The following is a 25295-nucleotide window of genomic DNA, read 5'->3' as shown; positions in this document are numbered from 1 at the left end:
TCGACCCGTGACACTTGGCCATGGAGGAAGTACTTGTTGTTTTTAGTGATGTGAAGGCCTTGACATTTTGAAGGGTTGAACTCCATGTCCCAATACCTTTCCCAGATTTGTATCTTATTGAGATCCTCCTGTAAGGATAGTGAGTCTGAAGAAGAGTTTATAGTGATGTTGTTCACAGTGTTATCTATTTGAGATTTGGAGACAGAGATGGAAGTTCATTATAGATCAGAAAGCAGCGTGGGTCAAGGACGGGGCCTTGGGGGCGCCAGAATTTACAGGGACTTCTGTGTCCAGAGTGTTCATCATCCATTATGACAGTTTGACTCCGACCTATTAATTAAGAAGGAACGTGTATTGACATGCAATAGTATCATTTAACTATGAGTGAGATGGGTGCGAGTGTTTTTGATGTTTTTGTGCCTAATGGACATAACAAGCAGTATTTAACAGAATATCCAAATGATACATTTTTATATTTTTTGTCAACATTTGAAATACTTTTGGGGGAAAAAAACGTTCATTAATTGTAACCGAATTCACTAACTTAATCAATTCACTCAATTAACTTAAATTTCGTTTTGAAGTGAGCGGCCCTTTCCATCTACAACTAATAGCTGTTATTAAACATAATAGCCGAGATGTTCGGGTTGCTAAAGTGAAGAAACTGACGGACTACTTTCCGCGAACGCTTTACGGTTGATATGCAACAACTGCTTTGGAATTTAGACTACTGAACTGGGAAACTGGGCGGACGCGACTGCCAGCTTCCGAAAAAAAATGTTGTCGTTCACTTCATCTGTGGTTATTTTTCTTATTTTAATCGTTATTTACTTTGTTTTTCGCAGAGAATTTGTAATAAAGAAGAAAATCGCAGATTTTGAAGTTAAATTCCCAGATGATAAAAATAAGGTAGGCACTTCTGACACAATTTAAAGGCCCATAGTTGAGGCTTCCATAACTTAATACCTTAATATGTCGCTTTTATTTTGACGTTGTGCCAAAGTACTACAAAACCTGTTCTAGCTAAAAGGCCTATTAAGATGATTCAGCCATGTTTGATTTTCAATAAGTGGGTCCAAAGTGAGTCAGTGGGTCCAAAGTGAAAGTAGAGGCCATTTTTTCGCTCACCTAATTTTACAGACACGTTCCCAAAACTTTAATGTAGATCATAACTTTTCAAGTTCTTGGTGTATTGCCTTCATACGTGGCCACGAAAACCCTTGCCTTTTCATTTTTTTGCTGTAACAGGCTATAACTTTGTTATTATTGAATGGATAGATTTCATATTATAACAAACATTCTTTAGGATAAGACCGTCATGCACATATTATAATCATTAATATGAAATTAGATGCTACCTATGGCGCGGAAAGCTCTTATGAATTATGATTTTAGCATGACATGTATAGTGTAAATGTAAACCAGATCTTTCTTGCAGGTATTTTGTACCATAAACAAAACAAATAAATTGGTGGTGTTCAACCTATCATCGGAGCGCTCGGAATATTCCGCAAATCTCTGAACGTAAAGGGGGACCACTGCGCATGCGTCGGCGTTTGGAAAATCCAGTTGTTGTTTTTACGTTATTTTTAATGTGCTAATTAATCAAAAAGGATATGTTAAAGTATCTTTTTATATTTATAGTCGTTGCTATAATTCATGTCAATGAAATGCAGGTTTATTTTCTGATTTTGTACATCATTCTTGGACCGGAAGTGTTACTTAGAATGTGTCTGCTAGCAACAGTCTGAATTATGTAGACGCTCATTAAAAGCTCTCTGATATCTATATTTAGCTCAAAAGGATTTCAAAATGGCGGCGCCCAGTTAACTAAGGATTTTTTCACTGCTCATTTAGTTTGAATTTGATTTCATTTGAACTGATACGCGTCATACATGTTATCTAAGAGCGCTACAGCCCTCGCGGGACCTTTGGCCCCGCTCGGACTTTCCGCGTATAAATGGAACATTCTTTAGGATAAGACCGTCATGTATATCAAACTGAAAATCAAATTGATCTTGGCTGTATTATGACCTTGACCTTGAATGTTAAATTATTGAATTTTCACTGATTTTCATTATAACAGTCTGTAACTTGGTAATTGATAGATGGAATATCTTCACACTTTGGCAAAATAACATTTTGGACAAGACCTTCATAAAGGTTAAACTGACCTTGACCTTTAAATGACCTTGACTATCAAGGTCAAATAATGAAATTTTGGTTAAATTGTCTTAGTTTTGTTATTTATGTACTGATTTGATTTAACTTTGAAAAAAAACCAGCAACAAAAAGCGAGACTGCCACCAAACAAACATATTGAATATTTTAAATGTAAACTTGACCTTAAATTGACCTGGAATGTCAAGGTCATATTAATGAAATTCTTTTTTTTTCTGTAACTTGCTGTAACTTTGTTATCTACAATTAATTAATTTGATATTAAGACATAACATCTTTTAGGTTAGGACCTTTATGTATATCAAAGTCAAATTGACCTTGACACATCTATGACCATGACCTTGCAGGTCAAATTATTTAATTTTCACTTATTATCGCTATAGTTGGATGTGACATTGTAATAAATCAATAGGTTATTTTCATACTTGGACAAAACAGCCTTTTGGACATCCTAAAAGTTTGAACTGACTTTGACCTTTAAATGACATTGACAGTCAATGTATTGAATTTTGGTTGAGTGGTCATAATTTTGTTAGCTCACCTGTCACAAAGTGACATGGTGAGCTTTTACGATAGCTTTTTTCCAGGCGTCTGTCAATCCATCATCCTTCCATAAGCTTTTACTTTAAATGACGTCTCCTCATAAACCGCTAAGCCAATTCATCCAAACTTCACAGGAATGTTCCTTTGGTGTTCACCTTTGAAAATTGTTCAAAGAATTTAATTCAATGCAGAACTCTGATTGCCATAGAAACTGAAAGAAAAAATTTAAAATATCTTCTTTTAAAAAACCCAAAGAGCTAGAGCTAGAGTTTAGATATTTGGCATGAAACATCTTCTAGTGACTGTCTACCAATTGGAAAGAAAAGCCCAGGGTCAAAATTGGGGGTCATTGATTTTCCGTATATATAAAAAAAATGCAAATAAATATGTATTCTGACTCAGGTGAGCGGTGTATGGCCAACCATGGGCCTTTTGTTATTTATGTACTGATTTGAGTCAAATGTAGACAAAACAACACTTGTGACCAAACAGACATGTGGAATAATTTAGATATGACCTTCACCTTTAAATGACATGGACCATCAAATATTTGATTATATTTTCTTTACTTTTTCATTTATTTATGGATATTAAAACAACAAGTGTGATTAAATAGACGTATTGGAATTTAAAAAAGGAAAAACTTTATTATTTTTTTCTCTAATTTTTTTTTTAAAGATTTGTTTAAACCATTTATTTGTTTACTTCTAGAAAAAGTAAAAAGGTCATCATTTTCAATACAATTAAAACTATTTTATTGAAACTTGTGAATGCACTATACATGCCAGAATTTGGGACACTTTCATGGAGATCTGCAAGCAGATTTTTCCTTAAACTTGCACAGTGGCATACATTTTGTATTACTACCTAAATTACTGATATTTTCAACTTGCAAATATTATAAAAACTCAAAAAAAGGCAATATGTTGTGAATATAGTCTGATTTTATTGACCTGTCAATTATGAATACATCATAGGACTCATTTAAATATTCGATCGCACTTCGGTTTGGTCCGTGTAGTTAACGAGAATTAATGTGGAGTATATTAGTCATGGATTGAAAGTCACGCCAGCTTAATGTGAAGGTTTTCGTTAATTCACAATAAGACAGTCGGTAAAGAGAATGCCTGATAATTGAGAGGTCTGTGGTTCGATCCTTACTGTTGCCATTGTTTTAGTACTGTTTCTTTATTTTTGCAGTATATTTTAATGGAACAGATTTGTAGCGTGTTTTACGGCATTGAAAAGACATTTATTGATTTTAATCCGTTTTGATTTTAAACATGAATTCTTAAAAAAACGTGTTATTAAAAAACAGTATATACATAACAAAATTAAGTTAAACATAATAAAAAAACGAACAACATAAAATAATCATATATAGATTCAATAATGTTGAAAGTATTAATAAGAAAAAAACATGGACCAACGCGGCCTCGAACTTAAAACACGTGTGGCACTTAGATTATAAACTCGTGACTTACCCTATTGGGCTATAACGCTGAGTACACTTAGGTTAGAGATACAAATTAAATTAAATTCCATCGTACAGCGTACATCTCACGGAACTTACCGAACATCTACCGAAGATTAATATACTGTGTGCATCGACCGTGTAATCATTATGTAATTGACAGGTTAATAAAACCAAACAATATCAGCAGTTTATCTTTTTAGCTCACCTGTCACAAAGTGACATGGTGAGCTTTTGTGATCGCTTTTCGTCCGGCATAAATTTTTACTTTAAATGACATCTCCTCATAAACCACTAAGCCAATTTCATCCAAACTTCACAGGAATGTTCCTTTGGTAGTCAACTTTAAAAATTGTTCAATGAATTTAATTCCAAGCAGAATTCTGGTTGCCAATGATGGCAACCAAAAGAAAAACTTAAAATATCTTCTTTTAGAAAACCGTAAGAGATAGAGCTTAAATGTTTGGCATGAAACATCATTTAGCCAGTGTCTACCAAGTTTGTTCAAATAATTGCCCTGGGGTCAAAATTGGCCCAGCCCTGATCATTGACTTTCCTTATTTGTATTTAGTAAAAACTTAAAAAATCTTCATTAAAAAAAACCCAAATAGCTAGAGCTTAGATATTAAGCATGAAACATCCTCTAGTGTGTGTCTACCAAGTTTTTTCAAATAAAAGCCCTGGGGTAAAAATTGGCCCCACCCCAGGGGGTCATTGTTATTTTCCTTTATGTATATAGTAAAAACTTAAAAAATCTTCTTTTAAAAACCCCAAAGAGCTAGAGCTAAGATATTTAGATACATCTTCTAATGGGTGTCAACCAAGTTTGTTCAAATAAGGGCCGATGGATTAAAATTGGCCCAGCGGGGAGTGGGGGGATTGGGGGGGGGTCATGTCATTGATTTTCCATATATGTCAACTGTAAAAACTTAAAAAATCTTCTTATAAAAAACCCAATGATCTAGAGTTTAGATACTAAGCATGAAACATCTTCTGGTGAGTGTCTATTAGGTTTGTTCAAATAAAAGCCCTGGGGTCAAAATTGGCTCCTCCAGGGGGAGTCATTTTTTTTCCTTATATGTATATAGTAAAAACTTAAAAAATCTTCTTATCAAAAACCCCAAAGAGCTAGTTTTACAATTATTTGTGTCTGTAAAGTAAGTCAGTCTCAGAAAATGATAAGGCTATGTAATGTATCGCCTACCTTTTGGTCAATATAGCTGTATTTTTATACATTTGCCGGTTTCTGAAGACTTGATTCCTTCTATCTCTTTAGCATTAATTTATATGGTGCTCTAGCATTAAATTTACTCAATGGTTGCCTGCAGACAAAGGCAATTTATGCTACCTCATTGCTTATCAAAGTAGTTGACCCCTTGTAACTTTCACCCAGCAACCACAGGGGGTAAGCAATTAATCACCTTAATTTTGGGACAGTCCCAAAGTTTTGGGATGTTATTGGATGTATTGGATTCACATTAATGAATTCTGCATGTAATGCCCATTTTTAGGTCAAAAGGTCAAGGTCACTGTGACCAGGACTTGCCATTAAAGTAAATTAAATGTGTATTGACTTTAAATCTTCAAACATATTATCTTGATGCATCAGTTGATGAGTTCAATGCAGTCACACCAGTTACCAGATCAAAAGGCTGCCAAGGTCAGTGGATAAAAAAGACTGTTCAATCAAATTTCATTGACCTGCATGTAGGAACATGAAACAATTTAAAATGTAAATGAACCAAGATGAGTTCTACCTGACATCAAACAAAAAACAAAGAAAAAACATTACAGGAGAGTATGTGGCATTGAGCCATCAAAGTTAAAACTAAGATAGAAAATTGCCATTGAAAGGTAGATATAAACATCTTAATATACCCACTCCCAGAAGTATTGAGCAAAGCCGGTATACAATTGTAAAAGTGCCTTAAATTTTGATTTGATTTTTCTTTTGCAGACTGATGATCGCAGCTGGTACGATGTTGTTATAGTTGGGGCAGGACCTGCAGGATCCACTGCGGCTTTTTTCCTTGGTACAACAACAGTTTCTGTACAACATTTATAATAGAATTAGTCATTATAAAACTATTTTTGGCTGTTACCATTATAACCAAGATATACAGTATATGAAAATATATATTATATTATATGTAAAGACAGAAAACTTTGCATGCTGCGGCCGAGACTCAAACCACTGGTCTCTAGATTGCCAGTCCAGTGTGCTAACCAGTACACTACACTGTGGCTGTTGCATTTTCTTCATGTTAATTTAAATCTTATATATTTAAGTTTTTTTGTTTGTGTTATTTAACTTAATTGTGACATTGCTTTGGTAATAAAAGGGATGATAAAAAATGGGTAATAATTAAAGAGCAGCAGCAGAGAAAAAGAATCTGTTCTGTTCTGAGAGATAATAAAAGTATTTCAGCAAAGAAATATATAGTCCCAGATACTGGCAGATAGTAATTCTGTATAGTACTAGACAGTATTTCAGTTATATAGCATTAGCATGTGATAATATTGTTGTACGTTTAGAAATGCGCCTTGTTAAACATTGATTTATTGATTGATTTTTTGTGAGAATTGAGACCTCGTTTGTTGTCATTATTTATTACTAATAATCTGTTGGGACATGATAGTGTGTCAGTCTGTGTGATTTTTGTATGGTAACCCTGTCAACTGTTACCCTCATAAATTTTGAACAGAAATTGAACAGAGGAATACAATTGATGTTTTTACCATCATAAATATTTGAGGAATTCTGAGTCTGTCAGATTGTGGTATGGTAACTCAGTCAACACTTGTTGTCATAAATACACAACAATGTGTGTAAATGGCTTTTCTTTGTTAATTAGCACTAGGGTAACCTCCAAATATGGAGGGATAAGAAATTTGCTGTAAATACTGGTGTATTTTCTAAGGGGGATTCAGAGTTTAACTTTCGGCCATATAATGATAGAAATATTTAGTGACAAGTTGTAAACCATGGCTGACAAAGAAAATCACTGTAAATTTAAGAAGATGTTATAGATTGAAATTAAGAAATTATATGTGTATCAATAAACAATGTTAGAACATTCAGAGGACTGTTATTTGTGTAATTTTAGCATATGAGTGATTTTAATTGCAACTATGAGAGAGTCCCAGCTAGTGTACATATATATTACAGTCCCCTTTATATGATTTTAATTTTTAAGGTACATTGTATGGTTCCAAATAGTACAAGTATTCAAGTACTGTCCAAGACAGTATAACAGTATAGTTTTAGTTTGTGTTATATAGCATAGCTTCATAGAATTTCAGTATTGTCACAGGTTAAATTTCAATATACATGTAGTCACAGATAATAATAAGTATTTCAGTATATTAGTCCCACAGGTAGAATTTAATATCTGAAAGTATCATAATATCATTGAATGATATGAAATTTTACACTGTGCATAAATGGCAAAGTCATATGAGGTGTAATAATACAATTAATAATTTTAGCTAAACTTGGCTGGAAATGTTTATTGCTGGAGAAGAAAAAGTTCCCACGTGACAAGTACTGTGGAGATGCCGTCTGTAAGACAGCCATTGAGATTCTAATGGAGATGGGAATTTATGAACAACTCATTTGTGAAAAGAAAGCTCATATTGTAAGTAATATAAACTCTGTGAGTAGGAAACTGATTTGCATACATTCTGTAAAAATCCTGTCACCTGAATGGAGACTATCTTTCGAATTTTCTGCTGTGTACATTATTCAGAAGTCACTTTAGTTTTGCCTGACCAGTTATTTTGTCAGGCTGTTGTTTTCAAAAAAAATATATAGATATAAAAAAATATTGTGATATTGTATAGTACAGGGGTTAATTTTTCCCTTGACCATCCTTTTAAGAACCAAGATAATTAGCTTTAGCCTTGTTCCCAGTATAGAGCCAGGTCAGCCTGCACATCTGTCTGACCTGTCTTTATAATGTTGGCTGACCCACTCCAAATTTTCAGTTTGATATACCAAAACTTGTTTATGGGATGTTTCAAGCCAGACAAGTCCATTTTAGAAATTTGGCAGGGTAAAAGAGGAAAATATTTTTTTAAAAATTATGTGTGTGCCTTTCAGTCTGACAGTGGAGGAATGTGTAGTCCAGGTGGGTTGAGTTATATTGGCAGGAGTAAAGAGGGCTACGGGGAAGTTCCAGCCGCTCTTGCTTGTAAACGAATCCTTCTTGATGAGGCCATTGCCATGGCTGCTAAAAGGTTTGTGGTAAATACTGACTTTAAAAATATTGTTCTTCATTCATATGGTTAAGGTCTATAGGATCTTAGATTGGAAAGAGTTTTATAATATGAGATAATAAATAGTTGAAGATATTATGTTCTTTAATTAAGTTTTGTTAACTTCCGGGATATTTTCCTTATAAAGCAGGGGCCATTTAAGGGCTGCTCACTTTTAGGTAAATTCTTTAATGTCATTATTTTTTTTTCTAAAATTCAGTTTTTGTTCCTATTCCTGTCTTGCAATAATACTGCATTATTTCCCCCCAAATTTAATGGAAGGGCCCATTTGTGAGAAAAGAGCTCAGACTTTCCAAAAAATTAAACAGAAGAAAGCTACTTTAAAAATTGAAAAACATATTTATAATTGTGCATCTGCTATAAAGTGACATACATTCAGCTTTATAAGTTTTGCTCGTATAATTAATTAATGCCCAATTTTCAAATGTGTATTGAATAAAATGAATACATTAAGTTTTTGTCACAATAAAACATAAAAAGGTGTCACCATCAATTGTTGAGCAGTAAAAAAAAAAATTGAAAAACTGTACCTATCTCAAGTGTTACGACACTTTTCCATTAACATCAGTATGGGTTTTTCATTATTTAAGATGTAAAACTGTTGTAAGTCAAAAGTTCATCAATATTATCATATATATACATTTTTTCTAGATATCAGGTATTAATTTAGTAAAATAAGAATATTATATGTCTATTTGTGACTTTAAAACTAACAAAAAGTTTATCAGGTAGCAATACAATAAATTTTTGCTTCTCCTGTAAAATTGTGTAAATATGACTTACGACAGTTTTCTGTTCAACCCTCGAAATGTTCTGTTTATTTAGAATGGGAGCAGATCTGAAAGAGGAACAACCAGTGGCAGATGCCAAGTTTGACAGTAACACTGGTCTTTGGACAGTTAGTATTGAAGAGAGTGATGTTACATTCACAGCTAGGGTAGGATCTTTTTTGTTATTGCAGAATCATCTTTTACTATATAAGCACCAGAAATGGTAACACCTTAACTTAAAAGAGAATTAAGATTTTTTTAGAATAAAATGTTGAATAATTGCGGCATGAGGGTGCCAATTTTAGCAGTGGCCTAGTGGTTCTGGCATCTTGCTCCATTCAAGTTATCATGGGTTCAAACCTTTCTGTGGTGGCAACCATGTTTTTTCCATGTGTTAGTTTTAGGATATACAGAATGGTTCAAAGAAGCTAGAAGTTTTCATTACAGGCAAAATAAATAATGTGTAACCTACTCAATTAAACATGTATGCTAGAGAGATGAGGGAAGGCTACTTCTGTAAAGTATTATAATTATTTAAATTTGAAGGTTCAGTAGGTTGTTCAGAAGGTTTCACAGAGACTCTGGTTATATAATTATAAGAGTATATAAATGATTATTTATGGGTGATAAAGTGTTAGGCCACCAAGTAGCTTGGTCAGTTAAGCTGCAGAAAAGTATTTGATGATTCACGATGATTTAAACCTCAATGCCATTAAAATTTTATACTAATACAAAATTAAGAACAAATTTTGTTACAGCGTTTGGTTGGCTAGTTTTTTTTAGCCCATTTTATCACATTTTTAACATATCTCAACTGTTGAATTTTGTAACCGGCTTTCCTGGATAACTAACCAGTAATTACAAACTTCTTGCTGAGTGACTAAAAATCTATCATGATTTCTGAATCAGGGAAGCTGGGCAAATGATCATTAGACTCAATGTCTGAGATCTTTTTGTTAGTTTAAAATATGTTATAGTTTGACATCTAGGATGTATAGATACAAAAATTTGCAAATGACTAGATAGCTCAGTCAGTAATGCTTTGGAACGGTATTCCTAAGGACCTGTCCAAGTCATGGTCAGGCAGCATATTTCTATTCTCACCCTGTTTTTACAGGTATTGGTATGTGCTGACGGGGCTCCTTCACGCTTGGCAACAAAACTTGGTATTGTTACACAACCACCTGCAAGCACCTGCTCCAGATCCTATGTTGAAGGCGGAACACATAAATTTAAAGCAGACGGCGTTGTGTTTTACAATAAGGATCTCCTGCCAGGTTAATTTTAACCCCATGTGATAAAGCATTAGATTTAAATATGATATATAAATGTAATATGCTTTGTGACAAGATATTTAAATATATTAGTGGGATATAAATCATATCTTACTGTTTAAAATGGAATGAAATCTAGAATTTTTATTCCATTTCTATACATCGAAAGATGTAGTATAGTAAAAAGAACAGCTGATTTTGAGATTAATCTAAATATTGTACAAACATCTGCAGACAACTTATAACACTTCCAGGGTGTTTCTTGCTCTATGTTCATTTTTTTAAAGCAAACTTATTAAGAGCAGTAATTTTTTTGATATTTCAGGTTATGCAGCATTGTTTCGACATCCTAACGATGTATTAAATTACTGTTGTTACATCATACCTGGTAACCCAAAATGTGTCCCTGATGATATAGCGTACTGGCACGAGCATCTCATGAAAGAAGATCCAAATATTAGCCGAGCTTTAGGAAATGATTACAAAATAGAGAGAATGAAAGCAGGTCTGTATATTGTTAAGAATAATGCTTGGCACCTCTTCATATAACTCAGAATCATGCAAAATTATAATGCAATTCGCCATTGTTAAATTGTCTTCACCTAAGACCTTAAGGAAACTCTTTTGCTACCATTCTTTTCTAATATATGGCCTGGAAGAAATTCTTTTGCTATGATTCTTTCTCAATAATTCTTACTTATGATAATAAAAAAAAGCATTTTTATCCCCATCACAACCATCCCCCAACAAAATTGTTGGTACCTCATATAGATTTTCCTTTTTCAGTCTTGCTGTCCTTTTGTTACACTGTCTCTCCATAGACTAACAAAACAGTGCAATGAGGTGGCATCCATGTCCTTTTGACACATTTCTGGTTTAACCTGTTTCCATTTTAACATTTTGCATTTCAACCATTGTTTTAATGAGATAAGCAATTTAAGACTAATATAATGTTGTAATGATAGGGAATTACTTAATATACATTTGACAGTTATGGTTTATGCTTGCCTAGCGAACTACTATCTCTCAGCAAACTAATTAATATTCCAATATACATCTCAAAAGCTTAGTGGCCTATAATTACTAAATGAAATAACTAGACTATATACCATTTAAACTTCACCACTGATTTTAGTTCTTTGATCAGTGATGGATAATTCTTAAGGCTACTGTCCAAGGCCTAAACGCTAACATGGATTTTGATAAAATTATTGCCCTTTTTGAACTTAGAAAAAGGAAGGCCATTGTCCAAAGCCTATAACTCTTACATAGATTATTGATAGAATTATTGTCCTTTTTATGCCCCCACAAAGTGGGAGCATATAGCGTTGCACTTGTCCGTCCGTCTGTCCGTCCGTACGTCTGTCCGTCCGTACGTCCCGAAATCTTGTGAACGCAACTCCTCTTAAACCGGATGGCAGATTTTGCTTAAACTTACAGGGAAGAACAACCTTAATGTGTAGATGGTAGTAAAGGAAGGAATTTTCGCTGCGACCAAATTTAACAGAATTATGGCCCTTTGTTGATTTTTTCACTATATACTATGTAGAAATTTTGTGAACGCAACTCCTCTTAAACTGGATGGAAGATTTTGCTTAAACTTACAGGGAAGAACAACCTTATTGTGTAGATGGTAGTAAAGGAAGGAATTTTTGCTGTGACCAAATTTAACAGAATTATGGCCCTTTGTTGATTTTTTCACTATATACCATATAGAAATTTTGTGAACGCAACTCCTCTTAAACTAGATGGAAGATTTTGCTTAAACTTACAGGGAAGAACAACCTTAATGTGTAGATGGCAGTAAAGGAAGGAATTTTTGCTGCGATCAAATTTAACAGAATTATGGCCCTTTGTTAATTTTTTCACTATATACCATAAAGAAATTTTGTGAACGCAACTCCTCTTAAACCGGATGGCAGATTTTGCTTAAACTTACAGGGAAGAACAACCTTAATGTGTAGATGGTAGTAAAGGAAGAAATTTTTGCTGCGATCAAATTTAACAGAATTATGGCCCTTTGTTAATTTTTTCACTATATACCATAAAGAAATTTTGTGAACGCAACTCCTCTTAAACCGGATGGCAGGTTTTGCTTAAACTTCCAGGGATGAACAACCTTAATGTGTAGATGGTAGTAAAGGAAGAAATTTTTGCTGTGACCAAATGTTACAGAATTATGGTCCTTTGTTGATTTTTAGTTTTCAACTTGTGGCACATGTAGTCTAAAAAATATTTGACCTAGAGTCATAAGATTGACAGAACTGTGGCGTGTGGGGGCATCCGTGTCCTATGGACACCGTGATTTCTAGTTGAACTAAGAAAACTTTCCATTATCCAGGTTCTTGCTTTTACTACCAAGCACTGAATATAGTTCAGCATGCTGTTGTTTATATTCAAATAGCAAGATTTTTCTGCTTACTGCTTTGGAATTCTTCTAAAGAAATTCTGTATTTTACATTTACTTTATACATTTGTTTCAGCAAGTTTACGTCTTGGTGGTGAAAAGTTCAGCTATGACACACATTGTATAGTAGTTGGGGATGCCGCTGGTATGATTGATCCTTTAACAGGTAAGATCTCTACATCTTTTATCCAGAAAGTCAAGAGTTTACTGCTTGATATGGTTTAAAGACCATTTACTAGGAAAATTTCAATAAAAAGTGAATTAAAGACTTCATTCAGTCAAAAAAAATGGAGTAATGGTTGACTATCCAAAATACGATGCTAAACTGGAATGACTCTCCAACTCAAAAAATTTAGTGTCTATTGAAGTTGCATTGCTGTTCCCTTGGATATCCATTGTTAATTTAAGTGCCTCGCTATACCTGGTACTTGTTAAAATAGATGCCTCTCAACCCAAACATGGTGGGTTCAAGACATTGTTGGCATTGTTACTTTGATCGTAACCATGCTTTAAAATATGGCACAGTACTGGTTAATAGTTCCATTTTAAGTTCTTCATTTGATCTACGTCAGAATTTTATATTTCATGTTTTAGGCTTTTTGACTTTGGAAGAGATCTGTTGATTAAATATTATAAGAAATGATGTAGTAATCATAACAATTTGAATTTACTGAATGAAGTGATCAGCAAATGAATTGAATGCAGCTATTGAATATAAGGATAGTGCATAATCAATTTTCATTTCAATGCACAAAACACTGCTACTATTACAAGATTTTAAAGTTGAATATTCTTAAGAACAATTTGAAGATATTTTGAATGTTTTGTTTCAGGGGAAGGAATTCATCATGCAATGGAAGGGGGAAAGTTAGCTGCCCATTTTCTAGATGAGGTCATCACCCATGGCAACTATGACAGAGAGGTCATGTCAATATTCCATGACAGATGGATGGAACGGTTTGGATTTGATTTCAAATGGTAATGATACTAATTTTATCTCTCTATCTATCTTCCATTATTTCAAACCCCTCGCAAGGACGTAGACATGACTCTTTAAGACTAGTCACTTCAGAGACAGCTATGAGATACAAGGGAATCTAGCAAACCAGTCCCTAGCTCTTATTGAAAAGACCCCTTGGTTCTTTTACATGCCCAGTGTAAAGCACTGTTACATGCGATGATTACCTGGATTTCTTACCAGTACACCTCTAGTAAGGTGGGAAACACTGAAAGTGTCTCTGAAAAATCCCAAGGGTGTTACCCAGGATTGAACCCAGTACCTCAGGAGTGACAACCAGTGGTCTAATCAACTGAGTTAGCGCGCCACCTTTAATGATTATTTACAGTTAAAAAAGTCAATGCTAGTCTAAATATGTTTTAATTATTTGAATAATATTCAGTCATCAATGCCTTGTTCTATAGAGACATGTCATGCACAATTGTTTTTTGGTAGAGCACATCTCCAGTGAACTTTGTATTTACTAACAAGAATTAGAGTAAAATTGGACCTCAAGTGAAAGCTTAAGAGTAAAAATTACCAAAAAAAATTTTTTTAAGCTATGTGTATGAGATATTGTTAGGTTAATTTTCCATTTCATGTTTATTTTAGGTCTATGTTGTTTTGTCAGTTGACATACAGGTTCCCGATTTTACTAGATGCAGCTACTGCTGCAGTACAGAGAAAAGGGGACCAGATGCTACTGAAATGGGCTGATATCATGACAGGTAGTACATACGATTTGATACCATTTTAACAATTAATATGGTAGATTAGTGTAATGTATTTCTCCAGCTTTAAATTTGCAACAGTTTAAACATAGGATAAAAAGATGAAAAACCAACACAGTTTATGAAAACATGTTTTGCTTTAATTAGCTTCATTAGTTGATATGATGAATAACAAATGCCATAAACACACCAAACAGATGTCTACATTAAAAGACACCATATTTTGCGCCTACAAGAAACGTTATATAATGAAATAAAACAGTGTAATCCAAAGTTCAAGGGAATTCACTGTCAAAATTTAAAATATGAAAATTGAGCCCCCAATAGTTGAGAGTCTGTTTAGATTGCACATGTGTGCTGCCTTGTCTTGCTTGGTCCTATGCTGGTGGCAAAGGCTAATCATGTTCAGGCCGAGCAAGTTATGGGTTTAATTTACTGGCTTCCAATGAACATCAAAATACAAATCATTGGTTTAAAATGCCTAAAGATTATTTCACTAATAAAACTGCATATTCATTTCTTGTAAATCTGTCATCCGATGTTTTTCCAAATTTTATATTTTTTTACAACTAACAAATCATAATAACAGTATTATACAAAGTACTGGTTGATCTCTTGTAACAATGGTGTAAATACTACGCTATTAGTACAAAAATCAAGGTTTTGTAGACAATGTGTACCCTTATTTTTTGGCTGAATCATTTAAGTTCTGTCTTCTTTGTTTTTCTTATTTTCTTTCATTATCTGTTGTAAATAGGTTACCGTGTTTTGTGTAGCCGTTTTTTTGGAACTTTTTTTTCAGGACGAGGTCCAAGACACATGTTAAAGCCAGAGTTTTCTTTCACCATAACATTTGAGCTCTTTTTACTGCTTATCAAAAGATTGATGGGGAAACCAACAAAAGTACAGAAAACAGAATAAGCTGGGATTTTTATACTTCCTATGCACCACCTTGACATTCCACAGAACAGAGTTTACATTATCCCTATATGAGATTATCTTATACAAAATACAAGACTGTGTAAAACATTTCATTCATTTTATTATCATTGCCGTGTCACGACAACCAACTACGTTGAGCGACCAGCAGATTCGCTCGCGTGGTTACTGTTGCAGTTACCAACACAATAAATAGGGAAAACTGATAGGAACACAGGGATCTGATCAGACTGCGCGATGCGCAAGGCTGTCTGAAATGCCATCTGGTTAACAACTATGTTGTTTTTATGACGCGGCTATGTATTACATATTTATCGCCATAATTCCAATTGCGTGGTTACATAACGAACGAGCAACTGAAAACACATGAACAGTCGTGGTGTTGTAATAGTAATTACATTATATCTTACACAAATGTTTATTTTGCAAAAACAGTTTTGAGGGCGATATACCAGGAACCAAAAAATAAACACTGACACTGACCTAAATTATCGGGGTGGTTAATAATGATCCCATTTATTGTCGATGAATAGATATTTGCTGGTATATGTATAAATAATATTTAGATTTAGCACGTGAATTCAGTGCCAGATTAGGTTTTTTATTTTTATTTTTTAAAAGGCCAATGTATGTAATACATATAATGTATTAACTTAGATTTTATTAATGATCCTTTTTGTAATTCAGGGAAATTCAATACTAAGAACATTATAAAGTTATTCTCTGTTATTTCCAAAACATTAAATCAGTATATAAACACATATGATTCAATAAGATTTTTTAAATTGTGAATGTAAAACCGTTCCTATTTTTCTTCCTTTTTTTTTCAGAAATTTTTTTTTTTAAGAATGTAAATTGTTGTTTAAAATAAATTTTATTCTTTGACAAAACTAGATTTAATCAGATTTATAACTTTTTTGGTACTAAAGACATTAATAACTTCCTTTATTACCCTTCCAGATTTTTTCCGCCTTTTTGATTGGATATTAATCACCCGAAAGAAATTGATATAACCGAGCCAGACGGGTAATATACACACTAAATTTCCCTGTTTGGTACCCAACGTTGTAAACAACATGCGCGGAGATGATGCGCGTACGGTTCGATTTTACGCGGTGTAAATTCCGATTTAAAAGCACTTTTTAACTGTCAAATGATAAATATTTACCAAAGTAGAGTTATGATACATATAACCATCAGTATCGAAAACAAATATGACCTTGTGAAAGCTTGATATTAATTACAAAAAAGTGCGTTCAATAGACTACTCCTTTTCTCTTGTTTACTTTTGTAAGGTACGGGAAAAATACGTCATGTATTTATGTGACGTCATGTTGTGACGAAGAGGTATCCTAAAGGGAATCTTATTTCGACGTTTCATTTGAAACAGCAATGATTATTTAAAAAAATCGTCTAAACTCGGCAGGGGAAGGGTAATAAAAGTATTATTTTGGTTTTGGAGTGATATATGTGGATATATTACCTGCCAAGATAAAATATCACCCTCGCCTTACGGCTCGGGTGATATAAAATCTTAACAGGTAATATATCCACATATATCACTCCAAAACCAAAATAACATATAATACATGAGCAGCAAATCAAATGTCCGTATTGCCCATGCTGTCCATCGGACAAGTCAAATTTTTCCGAAATCTATAAATAAAATTAACATGTTAGTTAAAAACTTTTTAGAAAGATTTTGCCGGTCCTGCTTTGTCACCAGTGTTATAATCAGGGTAGCTTACTGCTGGTGTATATAAGTCTTTGTTTTGATATTGAAACCTCCCTAAAATGAGAATGTGCATTTCCCATATTAATAGCAGGACTTATTCCAATATAAAAATATAGGGTAAATTTTGATATTATACATGCTTATGTTGCCACATAACTCAGTTACGTGTATTTTGTTATTTATTGTATTTATTGTATTTTATTATTTATCTTATTTGTTGTATTTTTATTATATCCTGCCAATGGCATAAGGATTATAAATTAGGTATTGTCTGTCTGGAAGTCTTGTTAATCTGTTAAGTGTCAGGACATTGCTAAATTACTGATGTCACAAATATGCTCAACATTATAAGATTCATAATTTCTGAGCTTTAAATGAATAAAATATACTCTAGTATATGTATTACGAATGACTTTTCAAATCGCTTATTTCAAATTTTTAATGAATATCGTATTACTAATTGTTATATTACTTATGAATGTCAAATTACTTATGTCAAATTACAACTGAATGTTAATTTAGTTATGTCAAATTCTAAATTAATGTCAAATTACATAGGAATGTCAAATTCTTAATGAATGTCAAATTACAAATGAATGAAAAATCTCTAATGAATAACAAATTATGTACAATTATTACTAATAATGTCAAATTACAAATGAATATCGATAACTAAAGGATCAATGTCAATTTACTAATGGGTTAATGTCAAATTACTGATAAATGTCAAATTCCTTGCATGTGCCAAATTATGCAAAAAAAGAAAAAGAAAAAATGTATTAGGTAAAAATCTTGACAACAATGTAACTTTTTTTCTATATTGATAAACAGACTTGTTTGTGCATTGAAAAGCGAAATACATATCCACCATTGTTATAAAAATGTCATTCCCCATTTAATTTCATTTATTTTCTTTTTGCATGAAATAAAAAAAGAAAACAAATGTCAGAACTTTGTTATTTAACCTAAACATGGTTGGAAATAAGATAGGAAAAGAGGAGGAGCACCTTCCCCCCCCCCCCCTCCCCTCCAAGAGCAAAGAAAAAACAATTAATAGGTATATGTGCCATATTTTTTTACACGTTTTTTTAATGTTACGCTGTGCTAATTGTATCAAAAAATAAGTAACTTACAAAGGATTGCAATATTTTCATATACATGTACATGTATTGTGTTTAAAGGGCAATTTTTAGATATTTTGTTGAAGTACAGCAGTGGTATTTATTGATGATTGTTATTATACTACAGTATTGTAAAAGTATATGTGTGATTTAATTTACTTAATGTATTGCTTTTATTCAGGGAGGTATTTTAAAAATGTGCTTGTTACTGTTTGTTTTACAATATGCATGTGTATACAATCTTTTTATTATTACTTTTTTCATGATTATTTTAATTATCAGCATCATGAAGTTAACTAGCACATATTGTTAGAGTTTTATGATTAATATGATTATTGTTGATATTGTGTTTACTTGACCATTCAAAAAATAGGAAAAGCTACTGTACTTGTGTTGGTATAACACTGGTTAAATGTTTGCATTTAAGCTGGTAGGTATCTTCAAAACTACTGAAGAATATGGGTTGAAACTTCACACATGTATTTGAGAGTATAATAGGATATAATGGATTTTGACAGAATTATTGCCCTTTTTGAACTTTAAAAAATCTACATTATCCGGGCTCTTGTTTTGCTATCAAGCACTGAGAGTAGTTGAGCACACTGTCCAACTGACAATTTTTATAATCTGAGTAATGTAATTAACATTACTATATGTAATATGGTGGTAATCCATGCCAGTTTTATGACAATTTTCTGTAATTTGTTTCAAGAATGTGGAATAAGGTAAACTATTTATGTATGAACTTAAATGAATAAACTTTTTTTTTTTCAAAAAATAAAATCTACCTGAAATCCACTTAAAAGAAATGAGCCGCGTCACGACAAAACCAACATAATCCGCGCAGTCTGATCAGGATCCATGCTGTTCGCTATCAGTTTCTCTACTTGTAATAGGGTTTGTAAGCAAAAGCATGGATCCTGATCAGACTGCGCGGATGGGCAGGCTGGTCTGGAGCCATGCTGGTCGCAAACCCATTATGTTGGTTTTGTCATGACGCGGCTCAAATATTTTTTGTTACTTTATGTGTTTTTTTACCTTTAATATAAATGAAAATGCAAAGATGCTCAATTTGCCTTGTTTAGAATCCATCAATGCGTTCTGTTATAAATTCTTGTAAGTTTTTGTAGTTTTATAGCCATTGTATGCCATATTTAAATGTTAATATATACATATACATACTGCCATGACGATACTGGTGTATTTTATGATGAACGTGAGTTAAGAACTCGATAGTATTTATTTATTTTTATTTTAACATACCAAGATGTACAATCTTCAAACAAATACAGATCAGAAATTTTAGATTAAGGTCGCTGACTTCAAACCACTTGCTCCTCACATCAGATTCAAATCTCAGAAGAAACTTAATTCTTTCATGTGCAAGGAAGCTATCTTACTTACGGAAGGTTGGTGATTCTTGTCAGGTGCCTGTCTGTGCCTGAAATCATGCATTGGGTATCCGTGGCTGAGAGGTTATGGTCCTTGACTTGAAGCCACTTGGCCCTCACCCCTGTGGGTTTGAATTCCACAAAGAACTTTGAATTTTATCTTGTTACAAGTTACCCATCTACCCTAAGAGAAAGAAATTGTTCTTGGTTGCCTGCTTTTACTTGAAATATTGCATGGAGGGTCACCCAAGGTCTTCCTACACCAGTTAAGCTGGAACATCACCATATGATCTTTACAGAGATGGTGCAAAATAAAACCTTACTGAGAAAGAAGACATTATGCACCTTTATTTAATGTTTGTACAAAACATTCTCATGCTACATGTATATTTTCTTTGTAATGAACCTTTACACTTGTGATGAACACATTCCAGAAAGAAATTATTTATGCATGCTATTTATTGCCAACTTTTTGTTTTATATTTTAATTATCAATTTTGGCCATGCTTTTTTGTAATATGATGCTTGTTGTTGTTGTTGTGATTAGATGTTAATGTATTAAATCGTGTGCCTTAAAATAAAAAACAAATCATGTTTATGTTTTGTTTATATGTTATTTAAAATGAAAAAATAAAATCAGATGCATACACATAATTCTAATGAAAGTGGAAATAAAATTAAACAATGCTTTTGAAAATAGAGAAAAGGTAAAACGATGCTTTGAATATAGAAAGGAAAATAAGACGAACCGTTTAAAATTGAAAAGAACCTATGATAATGCTTTAGGAATGGAAAAGAAAATAAGACCACGCTCTTAATATGGAAAAGAAAGAAAGAAAATACGTTTTTTTTAAATAAAATAAAAAGACAAGCCTTTGTAAGTTCAAAGAAAATAAGACGAGACCTTTAAAGTGGGTAGGTCTACGATGGACAAATATTGGTAAAAATAATAGGAATATATCATTTGGGTATTCTTATATAAAACTTGAAAAAAAATGTTGACCAAGTTCTAAATGATTTCGAATGATAAATATTTTTTTAGAACATTTTATTATCTGCTATATAATTGAATAAATTAAAAGAAAAAGCATGGTTAAATGGACATATTATTATCATTGATTGCATTTTACATCACCTTTATGTATGCATATGTAACAATGCTTTAGAAAATTATTTTCAATTTTCGAAATGGGAAACGTGATCAAACTAAATAAACATGCATGCATACACATGTTTATGCCATTGAGTTCGTTATTTCTATAAGTTTCAACTGCTGCAGAAAGCGAAAACTTGATTAGAATATAATTTACACTAGTTGAAACAATGTATTGACAAAGCTTGCATTCGATTAAATACTACCCGTCTGTCCACGGATGTTTAAAAGCTAAGTACAAATACCCCATAAAATTAAAATTTCTTACATAGATCAACATGAACAATAAAAGGCCCATTATGCCTAAAAATGCTATCAAAAACTTTCTATATTGGGGGGTTATTACAACTCATTTGCCACATCTATGAACTATGTTTTACTTCTTTTACTTTTTTGGCATGTGTATAATCATAGTGAATGAGTATTAAGTATGGAAGTCAAAATTCTAATTTGTTTACATTTTGCTACCTTTAAGACACATTTCTGCACATTAGGCGCAACTTTCTTCAGTTGTTTAACATCATATATGCTGTAAATCCATTATTTAAACATTATTAACACATGTTTGACATTTCTAAAAAAAAAATTAAAAGTATAGATTTCTGAGACACACATGCCTTTAAAACAAAAAGATCTGCTAAAGATAGTTAAGAAAATACTAAAAAAAGGGCGAAAAAAATGAAAATCGTAATTTGTGCTATTCTTAGTCCGATCTGAGTGAAAAGAAAAGCGTTGCAACGCTTTGCAAGTTTATGTCAATTTTCACCAGAGAATATATATAATTTATTTAAGAAAAATGGAGTGAGCGAATAATCTGATCTGATTTTTTTTTACACAAGTTATTGACCTAGACCTATAAACCATGAAATGGTATATTAATCTAGAAAATCTATTTCCAGTCCCGTCATGTCAAAAAACTCATTGGTGTCTTTATAAACTCGACAATGATTCCGTAATGCAGCAATGTGTGTTCGTGTGTTCTTTCTATTTATAGTCAGTGCCTAAGGCAAGTTAAATAACTTATTTCGAACACTCTATGATACTTTTAATATCATTAAATTTTACATTAAAATTAACTTTAATCTAGGACAGAATGTTATTCTTTCCAAACTTTAATCTGAAGGTGAAGCGCTTAAAATTACGCTAGTCAGTTGTTCTATTTAAAAATCAATGCCATTTTATATCATTGATGCTTTCAGCAAATATAAAAAAATTAAAACGAAGTTCAAATAAGTGGTCGGCCTAGTAATCTAAGGATTGCTGACCGCGTGGGTTCAAACCCTGTCAGGGGCAAGCCGTTGTTTCCTTGAGCAAGAAACTTTACATTCATTGCTTAGTACTTGTTGGTTATAGCTTCCAACACAATCGAACTAAAATAAATTTGTATAAACTAAATAAATTGAAAAAAGAAATCTGTATAATTGTAGATGTTTTCCATGTGCCTTCGTCTAGCTCTTGACTAGGTCGATCCCTTGAAGAAAAAAAAAAAGAAGATATTTTTTTTAAAAGACGAAAAGTTAATTCAATGCAGGTCCATGAATACACAATAAACTTTCTGACGAAAGAATTAAGTACCCGTACTCGTTTACAATACATATAACTACGATTCAAGATATATACATGTACTTAAAAGGAGTCACACTAGATCAATATAAAAGATCGATATTATCGATCAATGTTATTTTTAGCAAACTGTACAAGTACAAGTCCTATAATTATGCTGTATATTAAACTAGGAAACTTACGGGGATGAATTTAAAAGTGTTTTCATTTTACTAGATCTGGAATTTAATTAATATCGTGTATTTAAATAAAAAATCATCAATTGTTTTATTACAGTACATTATGATGTTATCGGTGATTTATCTGATACAATGTATGTACTTTGTTTTTCTACTTTCGGTTTATAAATCGGATTGCTTCGTTGTAAGGTGCGCATTCAGTATCTAATTACTTTATATTTCATCCATGATACTTTATAGATATAAGGTATTTGTTTGTTTTAAGTTATTTATTTCATTTCATGAGAGTCAAATGCACGAGTAGCGTTATAAGAATCTTACACGGGCTATCTAGCTCGAGGTTAACTGTTTACGGCGGTAACGAGGCTCTGCCGAGTTTCCGCTAAACAGTTGCCCCCCGTCTGTACCGACAGTCAGTGTTTGATTCTTTTTCTTGTATATTAAATGTCATTTATTCTCGGAGCAGAAATTACGAAAACTGATATTTTCATTATGCACTTTTTTTCTTATATCTTACAAACTTCATTTATAACGGAAAGATGACGTCATCCTTAGAACAAAAGGTGCGCGGCAATGATGTCATTTAAAGCACGCGACTTGTCTTACATGGGGGGGGGGGGTGTAAGACAGGGTTTTCTAGCATCGCCGAAACGGTAAATAATCCTGCCAGATATGCAAGAATAATGTTTTCATATCGCCGCGGATAAACTAAATCACCGACACTGTTTCATGTCTTGAACAGGATATAGATCTACATTCGCTGGGGTACGACCAATTAACTGTTCGCTTTGATTACTTTAATGTAGATCTAGCGTTATTTGCTAGGCACTATAAAACTTGAAATGTGTTTGATCCTTTTGTTCATAAAATATATAGATCTAATATCCATATTTAAAAAAAATCTTTTCAGATCTTTTCCATTACATTATATTATATTATATCGTATTATATAATTTATATTACATTACATTAAATTGCATTATATAATTAAATGTCAAATCAATGCGACTTTTTAACCTTTGTGTAGCCGTAGACACGATCGATCGGGGCCTTCGGTAAATAATTAAAATGTGTAATTTTTGGTTCCGTATTTTTGGCTGTCAGTTCGCGTTTTAACATTAGTCACGTGATAAATTGGCGCTAGGTTGAAAATTTTAAACGTCTAAAAAGTGCTCAATATTATTTTTCTAATGGATTAAAGTTACAAAATGCTATTTTATGTGTGATTAGTGTTGTATAATGCCTCTATGTGATGAAATGCATTTTAAATGATATAGTTAATTACAGACATTATACTCTGGTTTGATACTTATAGATCTAGATCACATTTTTAAAACTACGAGGCGAAAACTCTGACTGGGTATAGTCACCTTCCTATGGGAGTTGTTACCCTTATCTATATTAGTAGATATATATAGTTTAATGGATTAATTTCTAATTTTGCATAAATGTTTACGGCTATCAAACGCATGTTTTGTGAACATTTAGTATGTCAGTCGTACCACTATAGCTTGATAACACTGTATTATTTGTAACGTTTTCATCATAAAATTACTTAAACTTAATTTAACAATTGTGATTAAACTGTATTTATTGAATTATAGGATACGATCAGCCATTTAATAAAGTAAATAGCGAAACGTCACCTTAAACAAATAGCAAAAATACACCTGACAGAAATAGCGAAAGGTCACCTGGCACAAGGGACAGGATATTAAGTTGTTGCACACTTGGTACAAAGGGGCAAAATGGTTGCAAACTTGACAAAATGGCTACCGAGTAGGAAATATTCATAACGCCCGCTCCTGTAAGTAACCAGGTTAGTGCGTTTGTATATTATTATTTTTTTTTTTTAAAATATGCCCATCCATTAATTGGGTTTTAGGTAACAGCTTCTTTGCTTCTGCTTTAACGAGGTTGATGAAGATAATAATTAACTGGTCATATAAATATTTTGAGATTTGACTATCATGGTCGGTCTTTCTACTCATTTTTGCACATCTGTAAGTTTTCGAGTTCACCAAACAAGACAAAGTATGTTTCTGTCACTTTATATTAGGGGCGTCCATGGCTGGGTAGTTAAGTTCGTTGACGTCTAACCACTTGCCCCTTACCGGTGTGGGTTCCATTCTCGACAGGGACGTTGCTTTCTTTCATGTGAGGAAGCTATCCTGCTAGCTAACGGAACGTCAGTGGTTCTTCTCAGGTGCTCCCGTTCGCGTCTGAAATAATTCACGGAGGGGCTCCTGAGGTCTTTCTGCACCGGTAAAGGTGGAAAGTCGCCATATGTCTTATACTATGAATGTTGGTGCAATGTAACCCCCCCCCCCACTCCAAGCACAAACCAACAAAACAAAACTATATTTTAAGTAATATTTAGTAAGAATAAAAATCAAATTTTATCAATATTTGAAATACTTATTGAAAATTTGCCCATTGTAGCCCAATCCTTTTAAAACAATAACCTTAAACTTAACAAAAATATATATTTAAATACTGTAGGAATGTATGTATATCTACGAGTCAGATGGAACTTTAAAGCAACCCTGCCACACAGAA

The 25295-nt window shown here is 32.8% G+C and overlaps 1 protein-coding gene across 1 annotated transcript; it reads left to right on the top strand.

The window, feature by feature from the left end:
• The first annotated feature begins 711 nt into the window (after nt 1–711).
• LOC132736786 (conditioned medium factor receptor 1-like) lies at nt 712–15676 on the top strand. Its single transcript, XM_060724004.1, has 11 exons — nt 712–909; nt 6156–6231; nt 7688–7836; nt 8301–8437; nt 9302–9413; nt 10364–10523; nt 10846–11025; nt 13004–13093; nt 13761–13905; nt 14537–14652; nt 15458–15676. Exons 1-11 carry the CDS (start codon nt 778–780, stop codon nt 15574–15576), a joined length of 1416 nt encoding a protein of 471 aa, XP_060579987.1. The 5' UTR covers nt 712–777; the 3' UTR covers nt 15577–15676.
• Nucleotides 15677–25295: the final 9619 nt, after the last annotated feature.

Source organism: Ruditapes philippinarum, unplaced genomic scaffold, assembly GCF_026571515.1.
Source record: "Ruditapes philippinarum isolate M1 unplaced genomic scaffold, ASM2657151v2 ctg1262_1_1_1_1, whole genome shotgun sequence".
Classification (NCBI taxonomy): domain Eukaryota; kingdom Metazoa; phylum Mollusca; class Bivalvia; order Venerida; family Veneridae; genus Ruditapes; species Ruditapes philippinarum.
Note: the sequence above shows the minus strand (reverse complement) of the source record. Positions and strands in the feature narration are given on the sequence as shown.

Coding starts and splice junctions, on each gene's coding strand:
- LOC132736786 (XM_060724004.1), top strand. CDS start 778: ATGTTGTCGTTCACTTCATCTGTGGTTATTTTTCTTATTTTAATCGTT. Junction 6,232..7,687: donor CACTGCGGCTTTTTTCCTTG/GTACAACAACAG, acceptor TAATAATTTTAG/CTAAACTTGGCTGGAAATGT. Junction 14,653..15,457: donor ATGGGCTGATATCATGACAG/GTAGTACATACG, acceptor CTTTTTTTTCAG/GACGAGGTCCAAGACACATG.